Source organism: Arvicanthis niloticus, chromosome 21, assembly GCF_011762505.2.
Source record: "Arvicanthis niloticus isolate mArvNil1 chromosome 21, mArvNil1.pat.X, whole genome shotgun sequence".
Lineage (NCBI taxonomy): Eukaryota > Metazoa > Chordata > Mammalia > Rodentia > Muridae > Arvicanthis > Arvicanthis niloticus.
This window is the reverse complement of record NC_047678.1, coordinates 39,639,994-39,662,406: the sequence shown is the minus strand read 5'-3', so window position 1 is coordinate 39,662,406 and position 22,413 is coordinate 39,639,994. Positions and strand designations below refer to the sequence as shown.

At 47.8% G+C, this 22,413-nt stretch overlaps 1 protein-coding gene across 1 annotated transcript in view; it reads right to left on the bottom strand.

Annotated features, from left to right (window-relative positions):
- Xylb (xylulokinase) overlaps positions 1-21,046 on the bottom strand; it is a 35,850-nt gene extending 14,804 nt beyond the window's left edge. Inside the window, exons 1-10 of the mRNA XM_034484397.2 lie at positions 20,878-21,046; positions 19,604-19,686; positions 17,671-17,740; positions 14,505-14,585; positions 11,072-11,158; positions 10,432-10,560; positions 9,184-9,249; positions 6,996-7,068; positions 4,034-4,152; positions 4-85 (exon numbers count right to left, since the gene is read on the bottom strand). Coding sequence (XP_034340288.1) covers positions 4-85; positions 4,034-4,152; positions 6,996-7,068; positions 9,184-9,249; positions 10,432-10,560; positions 11,072-11,158; positions 14,505-14,585; positions 17,671-17,740; positions 19,604-19,686; positions 20,878-20,979 — 892 coding nt within the window. The 5' untranslated portion in view covers positions 20,980-21,046. The remainder of the gene's footprint in view (positions 1-3; positions 86-4,033; positions 4,153-6,995; positions 7,069-9,183; positions 9,250-10,431; positions 10,561-11,071; positions 11,159-14,504; positions 14,586-17,670; positions 17,741-19,603; positions 19,687-20,877) is intronic.
- Positions 21,047-22,413: the final 1,367 nt, after the last annotated feature.

The following is a 22,413-nucleotide window of genomic DNA, read 5'->3' as shown; positions in this document are numbered from 1 at the left end:
TACCTGGGTTGTCCCCAGTGAAGGCTACCACTTTACATCCTGGAGGGAATCCATAGCGCTGGACATAGTAGGAAGAAACGGCTCCCTAGGGGGAAAGAACACTGTGTTCTGCTGAGGTAGCCACAGCCTGCTCAGCACAGCCACACACCTCAACCCAGGAGACCCCTGGTTCCAGGTCACTGGAGCAGAAGGAATTTTCCACACCTCGGGCCATGAGGATGCTGCAGGCAGGCATCTGTGGCACAGCCTGGAGCTTCATCATCCTTCCACAGATAGACCCCAGTACAGGTTTAGAACTACAGGCTTGAGGTAAGTCACCTTGGGGATCACATGAGTTTGAGAAATTCAGGATAGTCAACGGACAGCAGTCTCCAACTTCTACCTACTTTGTGAACACCAAATTCTGGATGCAGTGTTGAAGGAAAAAGTAGCAGGACATTGGTAAGCAAGCTCACAGACACAGCAAGTGCCCCATTCATTTGTTTATTACCCTAGCAACTAGAATAAGAATAAGATAAACCAGGGCACAGAACAGAGTTCTAAAGAAAACTAACCTCAGAGTCAGCTTGGGCTAGCCTGAACTAGAGATAGCAAGCTCAAGGCCAACCTGGGCTACATGACTACAGACTGTCTCAAGCCAATGGAGGTAGGGCTGGAGAGACAGCTCAGAGGTTTAGAGCACTGACTGCTCTTCTAGAGTTCCTGAGTTCAATTCCCAACAACCACATGGTGGCTCACAGCCATCTGTAATGGGATTCGATGCCCTCTTCTGGTGTGTCTGTAGACAGCTACAGTGTACTCATATACATAAAATAAGCAAATCTTTAAAAAAGAGAGAGAGAGAGAAAAGAAAAGAAAATGAGGGTAGATTAGAGGCATAGCTCACTTGGCAGAATGCTCAACTAGGATGCACAAAACACTGGATGTGGTCCCCAGCACCAAGCACGGGAATGGGCTGCAGAGATAGCTCAGAAGTTAAAGCACTTGCTGCTGTAGCAGGGGACCTGGATTCAGTTCCCAGCATCCACACAGTGGCTCACAACCACTTGTAACTCCAGCTCCAGGGAATTTGATGCCCTCTTCCAAACTGTGTGCACACACACACATAGGCAAACACTCGTACACACAAATCTAAAAAAAATCTAAACCAGGCATGATAGTAGTGTACATGTAGTCTTAGCACTCAGGAGACAGAGATAACAGGTCAGAAGTTTAAGGTTATCCTTGACTACACAGCAAGTTCTCAGCCAGCCCGAGGAACCAGAGACCCAAATACCCAAATAATAATCATCATCATCATCATCATCATCATCATCATCATCATCACACCAACAATAATAGTAATAGTGATAATATTAATAATGGTGGTAGGGAGGTGGAGGCAGGAGTTTGAGGCCAATCTGGTTTGCAGAGTGAATTCCAGGACAGGAGTATTATACAGAGAAACCCTGTCTTGAAAAACCAGCAGTAGCAATAGTAATAGTAGTAATATCACCATCATCACCATCACCATCATCATCTTCATCATCATTCTTTTAAATCCAGGATCCCTTTAAAACAAGATCAGAGCCCATCTCTCCCACAAAAGATAAATATTCTTTAGAAAGAAGTTAAAAAGGGCAGGGCAAGCCAGACAGTGGTGACACATGCTTATGATCCCAGTGCTCTGGAGGCAGAAGCAGACAGATCTCTTTGAGTTTGAGGCCAGCCTGGTCTACAGAGTGAGTTCCAAGACAGCCAGAACTACGTAATAAAACCTTGTCTTGGGGGAATAAAAAAGCAAGTGAGTGAGCAAGAGAGCAAAAGAAAGAGAGAGAGAGAGGAAGGGAGGGAGGGAGGGAGGGAGGGCAAGGCATGATAGCTGATGTCTATAATCCTAACTCAGGAAGCTGAAACAGGAGGATGACATGAATTCAAGGCCACTCTATACTACACAGTAATAGGTCAGCATGAATTACACAGTAAGATTGGCTCAAAGAAACACATTTTTTTTAAAGCTATTGTTTCCCCTACTAGAAGAAAAAAATTTCCATCCATCAATGTTTTGAATTTCCAACAGAACGAGCCCTCCTCTGGGAAAAGAACTGGCTTGGACCTAGGTTGCCTCAGAAGTGAGAATGTGCTGAGGCCTGTGGCCTGTGTACAGGTTAACATGGAGAGGTGACCTGGGAGAGTAGAGAAAACCTGAGGGCAGGAGCCTAAGGGTGCCTCATCCCCCTGGGTGCCCCAAAGGCAATGAGGCGGTAGCTACAGAGGAACCTCTAAAAGCTGAGGTTGGTCCTGAGGACTGACTCCCTGGGAACAAGCAGAGATCGGCCACTCACCCACAGGCTCCTGTGCCCTCCACACTCACAAGACACATCAGGAGTCAGGGAGGCCCCAACATATAAAGTTTGGTTCCAACAGGGGTGATACCCGGTGAAGTCACAGTGACTTCTCATCGGCATTTGGTCAATAAGTGGAAACACATTTTCTCAGAACGGGTTCTTTCCTGTTCCTCTAATACTTGCCTCTGAAAAGACTCCTTAGAGGCATTCTTGGCGTTATATAAGCAAAGCCCATGTCTTGGACAAATCTTTGCTCTCCATTTCTCATGAAACAAAAGGCTGCATTCCAAGGGCTCAGTGTACACACAAAAACCCAAAAATAAAAGCAAAATCCCCACACTTCAAGTCAGACCCAACCACTGACATGGGGCTTGACCCCTAGTGACCCATGATATCTTACAGATAACTGAAGCCTTACGTTTTGGTTTGTTTTTTTCTGTGACAGGGCCTCAATATGTGGTTCTGACTGTTCTGGAACTTGCTATGTAGACCAGGCTGGCCTGGAATTCATGGGGATCAAAGGCATGAGCCACTACTCCATGCTTGAAGCCTAATTCTTTCTATCTATCTATCTATCTATCTATCTATCTATCTATCTATCTATCTATCTCTTCTCCTTCTCCTCCTTCTTCTCCTTTTCCTCTTCCTCCTCCTCCTCTTCCTCCTCCTTCTTCTTCCTATTCCTCCCCTCTTCCTTCTCTTCTTCTTCTTCTTCCTCCTCCTCCTCCCCCACCGCTTCTTCTAATGCTTTAACATCGATACTCAACAAGGTAACTTGGTATCCATTTGTCCACATTGGTGGACCCCACACAGTGGCACAAGAGATAAGACAACTAACTCCCCCTTGGCTGCTGTAAATGAACTCTCACCCTCTTTCAATGGTGTGATCCTCTCTACATAAAAGAACAGGGCTGGCCAATCAGAGAGCACTTGGATGTTCACAGCCCATATCTATTCCAAATGGGTGGCCCCATGCTCGTGGTCAAGTGCCTGTAACTTACTTGTTTGTGTGTCCAACCACACTCTGAAACCCTCTCAACATACTGTATCTCACCTCATATGCTCAGCGGCCTTGTAAAGGCAGTATTATCTCCAGAAGAGAAAGGTGGGACACTAATTAAATACAGGCAGGCTGAACTAGGTGTGGTGGTACTCACACCTTTAACCTCAGTACTAGGAGGCAGAGGTAGGGGCGTCTCTTTGAATCCTAGGCCAGACTGGTCTACACAAGTTTCAGGTCATCTAGGGCTATATAGAGACCTTGCCTCAAAACAACAGTAAGCCATAAGCGGGAGGGTCTGAGTGCAGCCAGGGTTTAATCTCAGTCTGTGCTCTGTCTGTCAGATCTTCGGTATCTCTGCTTTCCAAAGCCTACCTGCTGCAAGCTTCCATGATTTTGCCCAGAATCTCAGCACTGCATGTTTACCCTTGGGAGTGCAGTCACTAGAAATCCTTCAGAAAGCTTGGGAACCTAGCTACGTGTTTGAATGCTACTGTGTTATCCAGATATCCTGATTCATTTCAAATATTGCTGAGCTTAGGCTTAAGAGAAATCTCTCTCTCTCTCTCTCTCTCTCTCTCTCTCTCTCTCTCTCTCTCTCTGTGTGTGTGTGTGTGTGTGTGTGTGTGTGTGTGTGTGTACGACCCTAGGGTCCACCAGCAGTGCCCGAACTCCCACTGAAGTCACTACCGGAAACAGCACTTACCACAACTGAGCAGGAAGGGACTGGCGAACCCAGCTTCTCCTCCAAACGGGGAGCACAGACATCCATGCAAGCTTGGGACCAGACTTTTTCCTGGATCTGCAACAAATTCATTCCAGAACCTAAGGAAGGAAGGAAACAAAACTAAAAACCTCTGGAGGGATGGAGGCTTGGGCGGCAGAGATGAGTAAAACTGGCGGAGAAAGTTAATTCTCTGGTGCAAAGGTATGACTAGTTCTCTTCCTTTGTCTGCGTTTTTTAAAAAAAGAGATGCATTTACTTGCTTTTCTATGAATGGATGCTTGCATGGATGTCTGTCTACGCACCACATATGCACGGTGCCCGTGGGTGCCGGAACACCATGTCACACCTTTGAAAATGGAATTTCAGATGGTTGGAAGTTGCCAAGTAGGTACTGGAAACTGAGCCCAGGTCCTCGCTCCAAGAGCACTGAGCCTCCTCTCCAGCCCTATGTCATCACAGAAAGAAGGGAACACATGCTCAGTCCACTTTGAACCTAAGAGCCAGAAGGCAGCCTCCTGATACTCCCCACAGACCCTCACCACACAGAAAGCCTGAGAAAATGGTGTTCCGAGGCCTGCTAGGGACAGGTACTACCCGACGGCATGCTAACCAGTAACTGCTCCCATGTCCTGTGGGCTTTAAGGCACCCATCTGAGGCAGCCTTGAGAGAGGGCAGTCCTCAGATTTCCCAAACTCACAGCCCTATCTAGGAAAAGACATGTAAGGTGAGGATCCTCAGGATGCTAGCTTTAAAAAAAAAGGATTTAGTATTGTTATTTATATAAGCAATATATTGTTATTATTTTTTAATAATGTGTTGACTTATTTGATTGTGGATATGTGCACATAAAGGCAAGCACCCAGAGAACCCATCCCTTGGAGCTGGAGGTCCCAGTGGTTGTGAGCCACCAGACCCAGGTACTGGGAACTACTGGGTGGTCTGCAAGAGCAGCACGTGTTCTTAAGTGCTGAGCCGTCTCTCCAGAAAGAGAGCAGAGCTACCCCTTGCGCTATGCGAGGAGGCCTCACTAGCTGCCAAACAGGTTCAAGTGCCTATGAGTCAAAACATCTTTGTTTTTCTTCTTCCAGGCCGATCCCAAACTTACTCTGTAGCTGAACATGACCTGGAACTTCTGATCATCCTCCCTAACCCCTAAGGCTGGGATAACAAGCAGATATCAACACACCCAGTTTTACATGGTGCTAGAACTGCCCACGGCTTCATGCACTAGGCATGCACTCAACCAACTAAGCTATATCCCAGCCCCCAAATAAACTTCCATTCTTTATATATTACCTGGTCTTAAATATCTTTATTACGCCAACAGAAAATGAACTAAAATATTCTCACACTCATCTATGAGTTTCTTTCTTCTTTTTAAGTATTAAGCACTCTTTGTTTTAAAGATTTATTTTATGTATATGAGTACACTGTAGCTGTCTTCAGACATGCCAGAAGATCCCTTTAGAGATGGTTGTGGGCCACCATGTGGGTACTAGGATTAAACTCAGGACCTTTGGAACAACAGTCAGTGCTCTTAACTGCTGAGCCATCTCTCCAGAGTGTCTATGAGTTCTTTCAAGAACATCCCTCCAGCTTCCCCTCCCTGCTGACGTCACTTCTATTATCAGCGTTTTGATACCCAAAGTTCACAATTCAGAGTGGGGCGTGGTGGCATACGTTTGTAATCAAAGCACATCAGCAGGCAGAGGCAGAGGCAGGAGGATTGCTATGAATTTGAAGCAAGCCTGGGCTATATAATCAGTTCAAGGCTAGCCTGGGGCACACAGCAAAATCTTGTCTAAAAAAACTAAAACCAAAGGGTAGGGAGAGATGATTAGGTTAAAAGCATGCACTACTCTTGTGGGGAGCTCACTTTGGTCTCCAGCACCCACGTCAGGTGCCTCGCAGCTTCCTACAGCTCCAGAGGGGTCCAATGCCTCTGGCTGGCATGGGTATCACACAGGTGCACAGACACACAAATCATTAAATAAAGTGAATCTATTTTTTAAAGCCCTAAGCCAAAAACTAAAACAAAATCCGCAATGCTGAGCGTGGTGGTGGACACCTGTTACCCTAGAAACTAGACAGCAGAGGCAAAAGGGCAGATGCCCAAGGTCATCCACTGCTTCACTGTAAGCTTAAGGCCAGCCCGGGCTTCAAGAGACTGTAACCCATAGAACAAAATCGGGCTGAATAATAAATAAGGAAAGAAGATAAATAAGAATTCATAAATTTGCCAATCATGAACAACACAATAAGTAGATTGTGAAAACCAGGTTCCAAGATGCTCCCTGAGGATCCTTGCCTCTGGTACTCACACCATGCGAGGTGGTACTCACACCATGAGAGGTGGTACTCACACCATGCGAGGTGCCTTGATAATGATCCCTGTGATCAGAAGGATGAAGCAAGGAGCAACCGCTCGGCCCCTTCTCCCATTGCTCCCTCTCCCTCTCCCTCTCCCTCTCCCTCTCCCTCTCCCTCTCCCTCTCCCTCTCCCTCTCCCTCTCCCTCTCCCTCTCCCTCTCCCTCTCCCTCTCCCTCTCCCTCTCCCTCTCCCTCTCCTTGCATGCCCTTTGTCACACAGCCCCTCTTCCTTCTCATAGCCTCATCAAGGACCTTACAGAGGGACTTTGGAAGCTTCCCTGACCCTGCCACCCTCCAGATGCTTACACCCTTGCTGCTAGTTTGCCTGCTACCCTGTGTGTGATCTTGAGCCAGGACCACCCAGCCCAGCTACTGCTACATTCCAGACTAAAGGATCCTTGGGCACAAAGGGAGAACATAAACCTTTGCCATCTTCAGATGATGAGTGAAGAGGACACTTGTCACACAGCAGAAATGATGGGAGATGCATAATAGGCACCTAAGCTAGATGAGAAGACTGCAGTCCCCATGGCCACCCTACATAGGAACTAGCATGTTCTGAAAACTTACCATCACTGTAGTCAATGGGCGAGTACCCACCCAGGAACAGTGAGGCAGCAAAGCTGCTGACCAAGGAAATTCTCTGGAAAAAAAGGAAGCAGAGTGAGAGAGGACTGACTTCCACACACCCAAGCTACTGAACACTTCACACACACACACACACACACACACACACACACACACACACACACACACACTTACACATGCATAGAGGCACACAAGCACATACATGTGCATACTCACATACATGTACACTCATGTGCACACACACAGGACCACACAAGCACATGCACACACATGTACACTTACATGTGCACACAGAAGTGCACAAGCACATACATGCACACTCATGTGCACACACATAGGCACATAGCACATGCATACACACATGCACAACACACCCAGAGGCACACAAGCACATACATGTGCACACTCATGACTACACATGCACACACACACATACACTCACAGAGGCAAACAAGCACATGCACACACATGCAAACTCACACACACACATGTACATTCACATGTGCGCACACACACAGGTGCACATACAGAGGCACACAAGTACATGCACATGTGCACACACACACACACACACACACACACACACACACACACACACCATGAGTTGAGAATGGAAGCTGAAGCTTCAGCAGGCAGTGATGAAGACAGAGAGCATCCACTCAGAAGCAGCCTGAGTTCTCAGTAGCACTGCTTTAAAGCAAGGAAACCATCATGATGAATGACATCAATAGCCAGGGCCTTGTGAACACGCAGCGCCTGTGAACATGCCGTGCTTAGGGAGGCTGGTTCCCACCTGGAATCCATACATGCACTCTCAATACCTCATTCCACTTCCGCATCTTTGACATTTAGCCACAGGAAGTGACCAGAACACGAAAAGTGTTAAGATTCTCAAAGCTACCAAAAGTTAAAGACAAACTGTCAGCTCCACAAGAAGCTACAACACCCAATCGTACCCCCAAGAGAATCACTGATGGGCTGTAAATATCAGCCTGGGTGTCTTAAAAGCGACTTTCATACCAAGGGCCCCTAGAGTGGAGGAGAGAGCCACCTCCTTTAGTCCCCACCTCCCTCCGCACATATAAGGAGGGTTTTTCACTCTTCAGTGGCTAATTCTGCAGAGTAGTTTGAAATCTGGAATCATTAAATAATAAATTGCAGCCAGGTATGGTGGTATAGTCCCGTGATCTCAGCACTTGAGGCAGAGGCAGAGGTTTGAAGCCAACCTCGGCTAAAAGAGTTCAAAGCTAGCCAGGTGGTGGTGGCGCACGCCTTTAATTCCAGCACTTGGGAGGCAGAGGCAGGCAGATTTCTGAGATCGAGGCCAGCCTGGTCTACAGAGTGAGTTCCAGGACAGTCAGGACTACACAGAGAAATTCTGTCTTGAAAAACCAAGAGTTCAAAGCTAGGCTGGGTTAGACAGAAAAACCCTGTCTTAAGAACCGTAGTCGAAACGAAACACCAAAATGCTGTGGTGGGGATACACACCTGTAATTCTAGCTCTTGGGGAGGTGGAGGTAGGAAAGTCCTCCATCTCGGGATCCTCAGTTTCACAGAGAGCTTGAGAACAATCCGTGCTACATGAGACCCCGTCTCAAAAAAATAGGAAACTCATAACTCCTATGAATTTGCCAAAACCACAACAAGTATTTTATTATGGGAGCCAGGCTTCAAGATGGTCTCTGTTAAACCTTCACTGACCCATCCTACGTCATATATGTGCAGAATGACGTGGCAGCACCACCTATGAGCTGGGGGTTAGGCTGCATTAAAAGGGAAAAGTGAGCTGTGTGGTACAGCTTATGGCTATTGACTTCAGGAGACAACTGAGGCACAGAGCCCTCTGTGTATCTAAAATTAGAAAAGATACAGATTTTTTTTGCTTTTGTTTTTAATTTGTTTTCCTGTATGTATTATGTGAGAGAAGGGCATATATGTCATAGCACTTGTGTGGAGATCAGAGGGCAACTTTCAGGAATTGGCTCTCTCCTTCCATCCTGTGGGTCCTGGGGACCAAACTCAGGTAGTCAGGCTTGGAGGTGACTGAACCTGAGCCGCCTCAACAGCCCCTCTCTGAACCGGTTCACACTATTAGCATTAGTCAGTGCACATAAGATGTGCTCCTGTTCAGGTGAGTGTTGATTTCAACAGAACATGAAGGCTCACCTACCTCAGAGTGTGAGTAGGCCTCAGGGTTCTTTTGGAAAACCTTCGCAATCTGGTTCCCTGTAAAACGCTGGAGAGAAAAAGAGAGCACAGACTCTTAGAAACCCAGATCCTACACAGGATAACCACAAAGTAAGCACGATCTGGATACAGCGTAGAACACAAACAGCTTTGAAGAAATTCCAAGTCTAGAAATTCTTGTTACCAGCTGGACACCAAAGTTGGCTGTATTTTAGCCTTTGAGTCCTGGAAATGTTCTTGGCCATGAACTCTTAGGCAGTCAACAATCCCTCAGCACCTACAGACAAGGCAATTCCCAGCTTCCTGAGAGGGCTTCTCACGAGCCAATCAGCTCTGTGAATAGTCCTTATGATAACTGTCCTTAAAAATATTATTCATTTCTTTTGTTAATGCGTCCGTGTCCGTGCCTGAGTGTGCATCTGTGTGCCATGTATGAGCAGGAATCTACAGACACCAGAAGACAGCATCGGGTTGCCCTGGAACTAGAGCTACAGGTAGCTGTGAGCTGTCACATAGGAATCGAACCTAGGCCCTCTGCAAGAGCGGCCCATACTCAGGGCCCCATTTCCAGCTCCAGGAGCCCCACAGGCTGGGCTCAGGTATTCTCCTCATGGAGACCTTATTCCTAGTGTTTTAACCAGGCTTAAGGGTTTTGGGGGGGGTTTTGTTTGTTTGTTTTCCTTTATTTTTACTTTATGATGGAGGCATATGCATGCCTTCCTCAAATAGATAAAATGTATGTGTGTGTTTGTGTGTATGTGAATGTGCACATGGGTGCCCAAAGAAGCCACAAGAAGGTGTCCAATACCCTGGAGCTTGGGTTACATGCTGTTGCAGTTGTTACTCACCTGATGTCCTGGGAACTGAATCTTTGCAAGTGCAATGTGCACTCTGATCTGTGGAGCAATCTCTAGACTTCCAACCCCTACTCAAGCCACAATCATGTGACCCAAGATAGCCAATCACGACAGACTCTGGAACAGTGGCTGGTCTTCTGATTTTTAACTCCTTTCAAAACTACCTCAAATAGAAGTCCTACTTTTATCACGAGATTATGGACCTCTGTCTGAGGCAGCACGCACCTCTCCACACAGTACTTCAGGATGCCTGGGTCAGAACCCAAGCCTGCATGCTCCTCTCCTGCTTCAGGGACTACACTAATTACTTCAGACGATGTGGCTACCAGGTAGGGCACCCAGAACCCTACTCTCTACCCTGGCATGTCACCTACCTCATAGGCCCGGGACCCTGTGAGGCAGCTAAGAGCCCGGGCCCCACCCACGGCAGCCTCCAGCTGGTGGCACTGGGCTGTGGTACTGGAGTCCATCCATATTGGGCAGTCGCTGATAGAAAAACAGTCCTGGAAAAAACAGTGGAAGTTCAGGCTTCCGCTCCCCCACCGACTGCAGGCAACCCTGCGGCTGGTTGTCACCCTGTCTGTCATACCAGAAAAACCTTGTGGATAAGCCCTCTGTAGGATCAATGAGGTCTCTCCAGAAAGTCTGAGGATGGGGGATCTCCTCTGTTGAGGGCACCCAGACAAGTCAGGCTGCAGGAGACAGGGAGCAGGCAACAGTGGCATCAAAGTGCAGGTCTAGCTGGGGCTTTGGAAACAAGAAGAAACTGGAGACCCACCTCCCCGGCATCACCAGGGAGCCCACAGCTGTTCTGTGAAGGAAGGGGCTCACTAATGGGGGGTGTCACCTACAAGGAGACTTCAGCCTGGGGGGGGGGGTCTGGGCAGACTATACACACTGAACTGTCAATGCCACCTTCTCACACTACAGAGAAGCCTCGGATTGAGAGGTCCACAGGACATAGGGGCCCCTCTGCCTGCTTTGCAGTTTATTAGATTGACAGAACATCCTCACCTGCAGCTGCTGATGTAAGGGGAGAGCTGGTGACAGGCTTGATAGAGCCAGGCTGGCTCCAGTCTTCCAGTAAACGCTTCCGTGTTGCTGTAGAGGGGTACACAAACACAAGTTCACTCACCATGCCCCAAGACACGCGTACACTTGTTCACGCACGGTGCCCCGGAGTCACAACTGCCTGCAGAACCACACCCAGATCTCAAACCTGTCTGCCACCTCTCTGTCACGTATCTCAGTGTCTTTATGATACTTGAGTTTCACTTTTATAAAATGAGAACTTGCAGGAAGGGTTCCGGAACCACTGGACCATATTTTGGTGTCTTTTGTCAAACCATACTAAGATTCAACAACGCCGACACGCCACCTGGAGCTGACACATGACATCTATTCACTTATAACAAACATCTTGGGCACCTAGAGCATGCCAGGCCTCACATAAAAAGGTTATTTCTGCCCTTGATATCCAGGACCATGAACTCAAATGCGGGAAAGACACAAAAGTGCCATTACAAACCCTGCAGAGACTGGGGGATGGCCTGGTCATTAAAGTTCTTGTCTTACAAGCATGAGGACCTGAGCTCAGACCCTCAGAACCCACATTAAAAAAATAATCTGGGGTGCAGAGGTGTGTTTAAAGGCACTGGCTGCTCTTCCAGGAGTCTGTATTCTACTCCCAGTACCTACATAGTGGCTCCCAACCATCTGTAACTACAGTTCTCAAGAATCTGATAACCTCTTCTGGCCTCTGCAGGCACCAGGTATGCATTTGGTGCACAGATACACATGCAGACACAACACTCATGCATAGAAAATAAAAATAAATAAAGCGAACTTCCAAAAACAAATCTAGAGGGCTGAAAAGATAGCTCAGTGGCTGAGAGATCTGACTTCTCTTCCAGAAGACCTGGATTCCATTTCCAGCACCCACATGGAGGCTCACAACACCTGACATACAAGCAGACAAAATACCTATACACAGAGAATAATTTTTAAGAAAACAACAATAATCTGGGCATGGTGGTGTGCACTTACAATCCAGCACTGGGGATGTGGGGGACGGACAGACAGCTTCCTGGGGCTCACTGGACAGCCAGCCTAGCCTACTTGCTTAGAATAGTGAGAGACCCTGTCGCAAAGAGCAAGGATGACATTCAAGTTTATCAGCTGACCACACATATGTGCAGACATGTAGATATGTAGCCCCACACACACAACAAACCTGTGGAGCCAAAGGGAAAAGCCACACGAACACAAAGAACCTCGCCAGTGAGTGAACAGACCGCGCACACAGACAGTGGATAGCATGGAACTCCAGGCTGACAGAATACATTGGAGCGTGAGCTGGGAACCTACTGCCAAGCCTGATAAAGCTGAGTCTAATCCCTAGGGTCCACGTGGAGAAAGAACAGAAGCAACTTCTGGAAGCTTCCTGAGACCTCCACACAAGGGTGGCATAATATCACAAAGACACACATGCAGTAACTTTTGTTTTTTAAAGAATAGTTAAAACTTAAGGTTGTTTACTATGTTCCAGGCACTGTTGTATGTATTTAACAGCCACAGTGACCCTGTGCTACATAAGGATATGGAGGTCACAGGAGTCTGGATGCGGCTCAGGTCAGGCTTCTAGGTGGCAGAGCTGGGAACGCCCAGAGCACCTCCTCTGGTTGGCAATGCCACCACCACCAGCTCAGAATTCACTGCTCGGACTAGAGACCTCAAAGAGCTTAGCACAGTGCCTGGAACTCACTCCAGCTCAGTTGACAACAGTGGGAATAGTCTTCAGCTTCCTGCTGAAACTTCTCTCTGGGCTTGAGAAACGACTCAGGGATTAAGGGAACTTGATGCTTTGGCAGAGAACCCAACACCCACACAGGGGCTAGGGGTGGGGACTCACAACTGCCTGCAACCCTGGGCTCCAGGAGAACCAACATCCTCTTCTGGCCTCCAAGGGTGCCTGTACATCCATGCACAAACTTACACACACACACACACACACACACACACACACACACACATCAGAACCACATACAAATAAATAAAAACACAAAACTGCCCTCATTGTTAGGATCACTTCTTATTGTCTTCCTTCCAGGAACTAGAAAGAAATTTTAATGCCACCAAACAGCCACAATAAATCCACATCTAATGCTTGCTCCTTCCCTTTATGGGACCTGTGCATACTTCCCCTGCCATCTGCCGTATTATACTATGTTGGGAGCCGACTTTTAGCAGAAAGTGGCTAGAAAGCAGCTATCAGCTTTGCAGCCATCTCGAACCATATACCCTGACAAGAAACTTGTTTTTCAACAGCCCACAACAGCTAAACATACTCTGATAAACATCTTGTTTATCCCACATATCTTGTTTTGCTGTTTAGTGACCCCAGCTGCAAGGTGCACGTGGTAAAGTGTCTTCATCTGTGTTCTCCTGCTTGTGCTTATAAATACCCAGGATTTTCTTGCAATAGGAGGAGACAATATAATGAACGGGAGACAGTAAACAAGACTTGACTACAGACCCTTTGGCTTGTCTCCATTCTTCGCATCTCTTCCCCTTCTTCCCCCCACTCTCTCTCTTGCTAGACCCTGACCCGCAGACCAGAGCAGCCAAGCAGTCTGGGACATTTTGGCCCCCAAACGTGGGGCAGCTCGGGCCAGGACAATACTATGTATGTCTCTGTCTGTTGAGTACTGAGGAGTGAATGTTCAACCTCATGCGTGTTAGGAAAATGCTCTACCACAGACTTATATCTCTGGCCCTCTGTTTAATTTATTTTGAGATGGGGTCTCAACTTGCCAAGGCTAGCCTCAAACTCACCCAGGTAGTCCAGGTAGGCCAAAATGTCACATTTTATATAATGCTTTATCACAGAAGCAAGATTCTTCTCAGATTCTTTTGCAAGGAGGCCAGCCATAGAAAGAGCTGAAAGTACTGTCACTACCTAAGAAATGTGTACTCAAGTTCAAGGCCAGCCTTTTCAACAGAGCAAGTTCCAGGACAGCCAGAGCTATACAGAAAAACACTGTCTCAAAACAAAACTTTAAAAAAGAAAGAAAGTGGGGCAGTGGTGGCACATGCCTTTAATCCCAGCACTTGGGAGGCAGAGGCAGGCAGATTTCTGAGTTCGAGGCCAGCCTGGTCTACAGAGTGAGTTCCAGGACAGCCAGGGCTACACAGAGAAACCTTGTCTCAAAGAAAAAAAAAAAGAGAGAGAGAGCGAGAGAAGGAGGAAGGAAGGAAGGAAGGAAGGAAGGAAGGAAGGAAGAAAAGGAAAGAAAAGAGAAAGAAAGAGAGAGAGAGAGAGAGAGAGAGAGAGAGGGAAAGGCAAGCAAGCAAGCAATTTGTGCCCTACAGGGAGCCATCAGCTCAGCACCCACCCACTGCTAAGATAGCTAAGTTCCCAGGGCCCATGGAGCTGCTGTTGACAAACCTGGCCTGCTCCAGATAAGGCTAGAACTTGAGAGAAGTCAAAGCCAGAAGCCTTCATCTTCCCCAGGATCAGGTCCAGAGCCTGAGAAGAAAAACAGAATCCACTGAGTTCTCTAAACACAAGCCTGAGCATAGAAATGCCGGGGGCTCTGCCCGGAGGAGGAGGGTCCTTAACACAGGATCTGTAACCGTCAGGATGGTTGTGTGGGGTAGCTTATTAAACAAGCAGGCATCAGTCAAATAAAAGGATCAAGTTAACCAAACACACATTTTTTTGTGTCGGTTTTAAGTCTGTATTTTTATGTATGGGCACGTACCCATGTCTATGTGAATGTATGCCCCCCCATGTGTGGGGGTGCTTGAGGAGGCCACAGGAGAGGTCACAGACCCCTTGTAGCTGGAGTTACAGGTGCTTGTGAACATGGGTGCTAGGAACTAAACTCAGGTTCTCTGGAAGAACGGCCACAAGCACTCTTAACAACTGAGTCATCTCCCCCCAGCCTGTTTTTGTTTTTTGAGAGGTCTCATTGTAGTTCAGGCTAGCCACAACTAACTAGGTAGCTAAGTGAGGGGTTACCCAAAGGTATCCAGGCAGGAAAGCGGGGCCGGGGGTGGGGAGTGGAAATCAAACTGGGCAAAGAGACAAGAATAAAAACCCAGTGCAGATTGACTTCATCAACCTGGATCAGATTTCGGGGAGTCTAATAACAGGTGGTTTATCCCTAATGTGTTTAAGCCCTGTATAATTTTGGGGAAAGGTCTCCTGGTGTAACACAATCTCCAGTGCACAAGGAAACCTAATTTCATTGAAACTCAACTCAGGAATGTCATTTCTTCCAAGAAGATGGGTTCTAGATAGGCATTGCCTGTACTAGTGTCAGGGCCTAAGTGTCTGGCCTGGTCTTAGTCATACAGACAGCATAGAGGTCATTTGGGCTATTAGCCACCTCCAGTCCGACTTAAAGGAGCTTGATATGGCCTGGGCCAACAGATAACGCAGATCACCAGGCTTCTTCATGACTCCAGCTCTCAGCTTTCTGAGGGAAGAACAGGTTTTTCATCTTTCCCATTGGAAAGACAGTCCTGTGTGTCTAACATTCCCGGTTTCTCTGGAGATTTGTGGACACAAGGACCTTCATGCTGTACTCCATCCAGCTAAGGATGGCCTTGATTGAACTCTTGACCTTTCCTGCCTCCACCTCTGAAGCGCTGGGGTTCCGAGTGTGCACCACCGTGCCTACTCTGGCTAAGTAAGTGTCAGAGACATGAAATCATACACCGGAAATCCTCAGGATTTCCGTCTGTACTTGGCACCTTTTAAGCACTGGGGAAGAAACAAAGCGAATAGCTCACACTGTTTGTCTTTGACTTGGATTTCTACTTCACCGTCTGAATGGTCTGACCCGAGTGCCACAGAGAGAGGAGCAGAGGGCTCCAGGGCCAGGCTCTGACACAGGGGCCTGACATGGAGGAGTGAGTGGAGCCAGTGGCTGTGTTGTCAAGTCCCTATTCAATCTTTTTTTTCTAGGAGTAGATGAGATGAACGTGGCATCCAGTAGAGTGTGACATTACTGTCCAAGACCTTGTGACCAGATGGACTGGATGTGACTCTATTGGTAGAGCACTTGCCTACAAACCTAAAGCTGTGGCGTCCATCCCCAAACCACATGAAACCAAGCACACGCTTATCAGAGAAGGGAGAATCAGAAGTTCAAGGTCACCCTCAGCTAGGCAGTATTTGAGGCAACCTGGAATACATGAAAACCTGTCTCTCTATATATTTCATGGCATACAGACAGACAGACAGACAAATATAAACATTTCATGGCAGGAATCCGAGACTCATTGCAGGTCGTGTCTCCTGAGGAGAGAGAAATCACTCCAGCTTATGTCTAACCCTGAGATCCCCACTCCATGCTGAGATCACTGCAGGCCCTGGCAATGCTTCTTGTCAAACCCTGGACAGGAGGGCAGGGACTGGCAAAGTTAGAAACAAGTTCAGTCCAAGAGGCTGCCTCAGCTTCGTGACCATCCTGGCACTACACGTAACCCTGGATCTCCACCCATCTACCCACCCACCCTGACACAGACCTTAACTTCATCTCTGGGACCTCTCCAACAATGACCCTTGCCTCTGACCTCCCACTAGCACCTTGGGTCTAGCTCTGTCTTCTCAAGTGCACTTCAGCCAATGTGTCTGGTTAGAATTCATTGTTAACTCCACTCTCCTAGTATCTGACACATGATCAGGTAGATAAAACAGAACTCACAGTAGACTACTTTTTAAAAACAGAAATATAGGGGATGGTTAGTTATGACTAGCCATAATGGATATGGGAGGATGGAGAAAGACTTTTGGCCGACACACTAAGTGCTGCCTTTGGCTGGCTTCCAAGTTAAAGGATTTTGGTGCCATCAGCATGAGGCAAACTCAGACCTATCAATGTTTGTGTTGGATGGGTCTGTATGGGTCACCAGATCTGGCCACAGGAGGGTCAGGGTGGGTGGTTCTAACCAGGCAGGTCTAGCCTGGGGTTGATCTTAGCCTGACTAGTTAATTATAAGACAACATTCTAAGTGACCATGCTGTGGGGACTAATACTAAGACACTAAAACCCTGGAGCCATGCTTGGCCTGAAAGCCTGTCTCTGTGTCTTTTTAAAGGTAGCATAGGCTAGGGATATAGCTCAGTTGGTAGAATGTTTGGCTAGCATGCAGGAAGCTCCAGGGCCACATACACTGGGCATGAAGCTACATACTATAATCCTAACACTTATGAGGTAAAGACAGGATCAGAAGTTCAAGGTCATCTTTGGCCACATACTGAGTTCGAGACCATCCCGGGCGATGAGACTTCATCTTTAAAAAAATAAACAAACAACCAGTCAGGAGTGGTGATGTACACCTTTAATCCCAGCATTATGGAGGAAGATGGAGGCAGATCTCTGAGTTCAAGGCCAGCCTGGTCAGAGTGACAGCCAGTAAATAAATACTGGCTGTCCTGGTCAAGGACAGCCAGTAAATAAATACGTAGACAAGCAGTGAACTCTGGCTTATGGTACCCAGAGTTAAACAGTCTCAATGGATGCCCCCAAGAGCTGTCACTGTGGGGCCAGCAGTGCCACAGGCTGGATACCAGAAAGGGAAGGGAGCCTCCCTATGCTTACCTGGACCCACATCAGGACCGGAGAGGTGACCGTCAGCCTGTCCTTGTGTACATGGACACCGCCCTGAGTTCTGCAGGAAGAACATGTATAAGGGACGGAGCCCCAGACAGGCTGAGCTCTGAGGAACTTCCCCACCGTGGGTGGCAGAGGCCTCCTCCACACAAAGGACAATGTACCTTGAGTGCCAAGCAGAAATTATGTACTAAGCAGGGAAAGACGTAAAGAAAAGGCACAGGCACAGAGTCTTTTCATATGAAACTGGGCAGTTCTTTCTCGGTTTTCATTTCATCTATATGAGTGCTTGCATACATGGATGTGTGTGCCACATGTGTGCTTAGTACCCTTGGAGGTCAGAAAAGGCCATAAGATGCCCTAGAACTGGAGTCATAAATGGTTGTGAGCCACCATGTGGGTGTTGGGAACTGAACCTAGGTGCTCTGGAAGAGCAGCCAGTGCTCTTAACTGGAGTCTCTCCAGCCCTGGGGAAGCCTTTTCTAGAAGGTACCATCTCAGAAGAGAAAGCCTTGCCCAGAAGGCAGGGTTTCAGTCCCCAGGGCTGAAAACTGGTTGGTTTTTTTTTTTTTTTTTCCCTTTTCCTCCGGAGGCTTCCATTGTAGGTCAGGCTGGCCTGGAACTCACTCCTGATGGCTGAGGTTGCAGGCACAACACCCGAAGAGCAGGTAACTTATATAAGAGAAGTTGAGGGTGTAGCTTCATGATACACTGAGTGTTTAATATGTACAAAGCCCTTCTTGATTCCAAAAACAAAAAGAAAAATGAATAAAATTTTTTTTAAAAGGAGCAGTCACGTGTGATAGCACTCTCCTGTCATCCCTACTCTCTGGAGGCCGAGGCAGGAGGACTACCAACAGGGGGCCAGCCTAAGAAAAGGAAGCCTTTTTCTCAAATAAACAAAGCAAAACAAACAACACAAACAAAACAACCAGACAAACAAAACCAACACAAAAACCCCAGATGTGGCAGCTGTAACCTCAAATTTCGGAAGTAAGGAACAGACAAGGATTAGATATTGAAGGCTGTCTTCATCTACACAGTGAGGTACATGAGACCCTGCTTCTAAAATGGGTGCAAGGTGAGAGAAGATACATTCAGGTGCCTGTGCACATGCCATGTGCCAAAAATAGTCTAAGAAAAAGCAAGGCAGACAGTAGATGTGACCACTGGACTCTGGCCGGAAAGAAGCATGAGCTGACGTGAATGTTTCTCCTTGTAATGTCTTCAGTCTGTGGTATTTTTTTCTTTCTTTCTTTCTGAGACAGGGTTTCTCTGTGTAGTCCTGGCTGTCCTGGAACTCACTCTGTAGATCAGGCTGGCCTCGAACTCAAGAGAGCCACCTGCCTCTGCCTCCTGAGCTGAAACTAGCGTGCGACACCACTGCCCAGCTTTGTGGTACTCTTCCATCAGTAACAGAAGGTATCCAAGAACAACCATCAAATTGTGCCTGGCACAAAACAGATCTCAAATCTATGAGTGAATGAATGAACTCAGTTGGGAAGGAATAGGGGGAAATCACTCTCTGTATGTAAAGAAAAGATTCTCGGGAGCTGCGGAGATATATAGCTCAGGGGTTAAGAGCACTGGCTGCTTTTCCAGAGTAACTGGGTTCACTTCCCAATACTCTACGGTGGCTCACAACTGTCTGTAATTCCAGTTACAGGGGATCCGATGTCCTCTACTGGCCTCTTTGGGCACCAGGCAAGAATGTGGTGCACAGACATACATGCAAGCAAACACACATACAATAATAATAATAATAATAATAATAATAATAATAATAATAATAATAGATGCTCAGAGGTCTATGTAGACCTCTCTTGCAGCTGGATTAAGTCAGAACAGTATAGCTGATAAATGCAAAGGGTTTAGGGAGGCTCTCAAACCACCCACCCACACATGCACACCAGGTACGTACCCAAATTCTGGAAGGTCTCTGTCAAAATGCACACTGTCCTCATAGAAGACGTTCAACTCTGCATCAACAGCAACAACCTTAACCTAGAAGACATTTATAAAAACGGTGTATAGGATTTTCTCAGCCTCTACCCTGGCCCAAGAGGCTTCTAACTTCAATTAAGGTTCAGCATTGAGACAAAGGAGGCAGAGGCAGGCAGATTTCTGAGTTCGAGGCCAGCCTGGTCTACAGAGTGAGTTCCAGGATAGCCAGGGCTACACAGAGAAACCCTGTCTCGTAAAACCAAAAGAGAGAGAGAGAGAGAGAGAGAGAGAGAGAGAGAGAGAGAGAGAGAGAGAGAGAGATCCAGATGAAATTCTCACTGTCTACAAGAATCCGCTCCCCAAACAGTGGAGGCCATGGTCCTGCGCCTGGCAAGGAAGCTTGTCTCCAGGGGTTGTCCCCAGAGCCTTGACTACCCTCAAGCCAGACATGACATCCTAAGAAAGCCATTCCAAGCTCAGGGAAGATGGAGAAACAAGTCTAGTAGGGCAAGGTGACTGAGTCCTAAGGGATGTTCCCCACAGGGACCCTCAGGTTTTCATCCGTCTGAAAGGGTCTCACTGCTACTATGCTTATTCCTCAAGGGCTCGTTATTCTTCTCCTCCTGGGTGTCCCATGCCTACTTGGAAGGCAAATTGTTAATTCACTCAGCTATCGCTGGGAACTCCAACCTCTGACCAACAGTCCTGGAATCACAGACCCTGGCACGCTAATGCCAGCCAAGAGGGGTGAGGGAGGCAAAGAACAGGCAAAGTCCATTTGCATACTATGCCCATTTCACTTTTAAAAAATAAAAGTGCATCCAGTGGTGGCACCCTCCTTTAAACCCAGCACTCAGGAGGCTACAGATAGTGGATCACTGCTGAGTTCAAGGCCAGCCTGGTCTACACAGTGAATCCAGGCCAGCCAAAGCTACATAGTAAAGTTCTGTCTCAAAATATAAAATAAAATAATATATCAAAGTAAAGTAAAGGCGCTCAGCTGTGATCCGGATCTAGGCTATGCATGCACGCACACCCCTGCCAGCCTGTGGACTCTGCTTTTTCGCTGAGTGTCTCGGATTCCAGCCATCTGCGACCGGGACTCGCGTGGACCTCTCGAGGCACTTTCCCCCTCGCTAAGTGTTCTCGGGGTTCCGCAGGAGGCACCCGCGGTTTCCGGGAGGACGCCTCTCGCTGGTAGGGCATCGCCAGGCTCCTGCTCCGCGCCCCGCCCCCGCGTCCCCCGCGTACCTGCTGCGTGCTGAAGTCCCAGCCCAGGCAACAGCGGCGGCACGCGCGCTCCACCACGGTCCTAGGGGCTCCCGCTGCCCGTCTGTGCGTCCGTGCGTCCATGTGTCCTGCGGCGGCGATACTGTCGCCGCGCTCCGTCGCCCAGAGACTCGGGGCCCGCCTTTCGCCACGCCCGGCAGGACTCTGGACTGGAGTCACGAGGCGGGACTGCCCTCTGGCGCCGCCTGCGGGAAGGTCGCGAGTGGGACTGAGTCTGACTGGGGCACGTAGTGGTCGCTACCTAAATGCAGGTCCCCCACTCTGCAGCGCAGTGGCTTCCCTCCAGTTTCACCCCACCCATACCCACCTCTGCCCCGACCTAATAAAATCTCATCACTTGGGAGGCTGAGATAGGAGGATCTCAAGTTCAAGACCAGCCTAGGTAAATAGTTGAACCCCTGTCTCAAAATAAAATTAAAAAGGGGCAGAAGAAGCCGGTTGTTGGTGGTGCATGCCTTTATTTAATCCCAGCACTCAGGAGGCAAAGACAGGTGGATCTCTGTGAGTTCAAGGCCAGTCTGATCTACATAGAGAATTCTAGGACAGCCAAAGTTACATAATAGAGACACTTTGTCTCAAAGTGAAATGTGGGGTGGGCTTCTGAAGGTCAAGCTGGGCCTGTTGGTGCACGCCTTTAATTCTAGCACGAGGAAGGCTGGGCTGGGCAGACGGATCTATATACCTCTGAGGCCAGCCTGAGCTTTTACAAAGCAAGTTCGTTCCAGATCAACCAAGGTTACACAGTGAGACGATGCCCCCCTACCCAAAAATAAATAAATAAATAAATAAATGAAAGGAAGGAAAAGAAAAAAGAAAGTGGGGGCCGAAGATATTGCTTTTGTCTGACCTGTGCACTAGAGTTGACTAAAAAATAAAAAATCTTAATTAAATTTGGTTTAGTAGCTTACACTGTAAACCAGTACTTGGAAGAGACTGGAGGCCCGTGAGTTTGAGGCCTGCCTGTCTCAAAAATAATGATAATATCTCTCTCTTCTCTTCTCTTCTCTTCTCTTCTCTTCTCTTCTCTCTCTCTCTCTCTTTCTCTCCCCCTCTCTTTCTTATCCTATTTTTTGTTCGTTTTGACAGTCTTGACTAAGCTTAAAAATTCTTTCTGCCCAGATTGGCCTTGAATTTGCAATCCTCCCAGCAGAGCCTCCTAGAAGCTGAGATTAAAGGCCTGTAACACCAAGTGTGGCCTGACATGATCTATTCTAAGATAAGGTCTCTCATACCCCAAGGTGGCCTTGAATTTACAGTGTAGCTGGAACTGGCCTTGAATTCCTGGTCCTCCTGCCTCACTTTCCCAAATGCTGTGATTGCACATCGAAGCCAAGATTTCCAGTTTGAAATCATTACTGTGACCCACGGGGTCAGCAGACTGCCTGGGCTCAGCTCTGGTGCGGTGCAAGACTCTCCCAACCCCAAAAAGTATGCCTACCCTGCGCCTATCTGAGACCTGCAGAAAAGGGCTTAGTGTGTGATGTCAGGAAAGAGTGT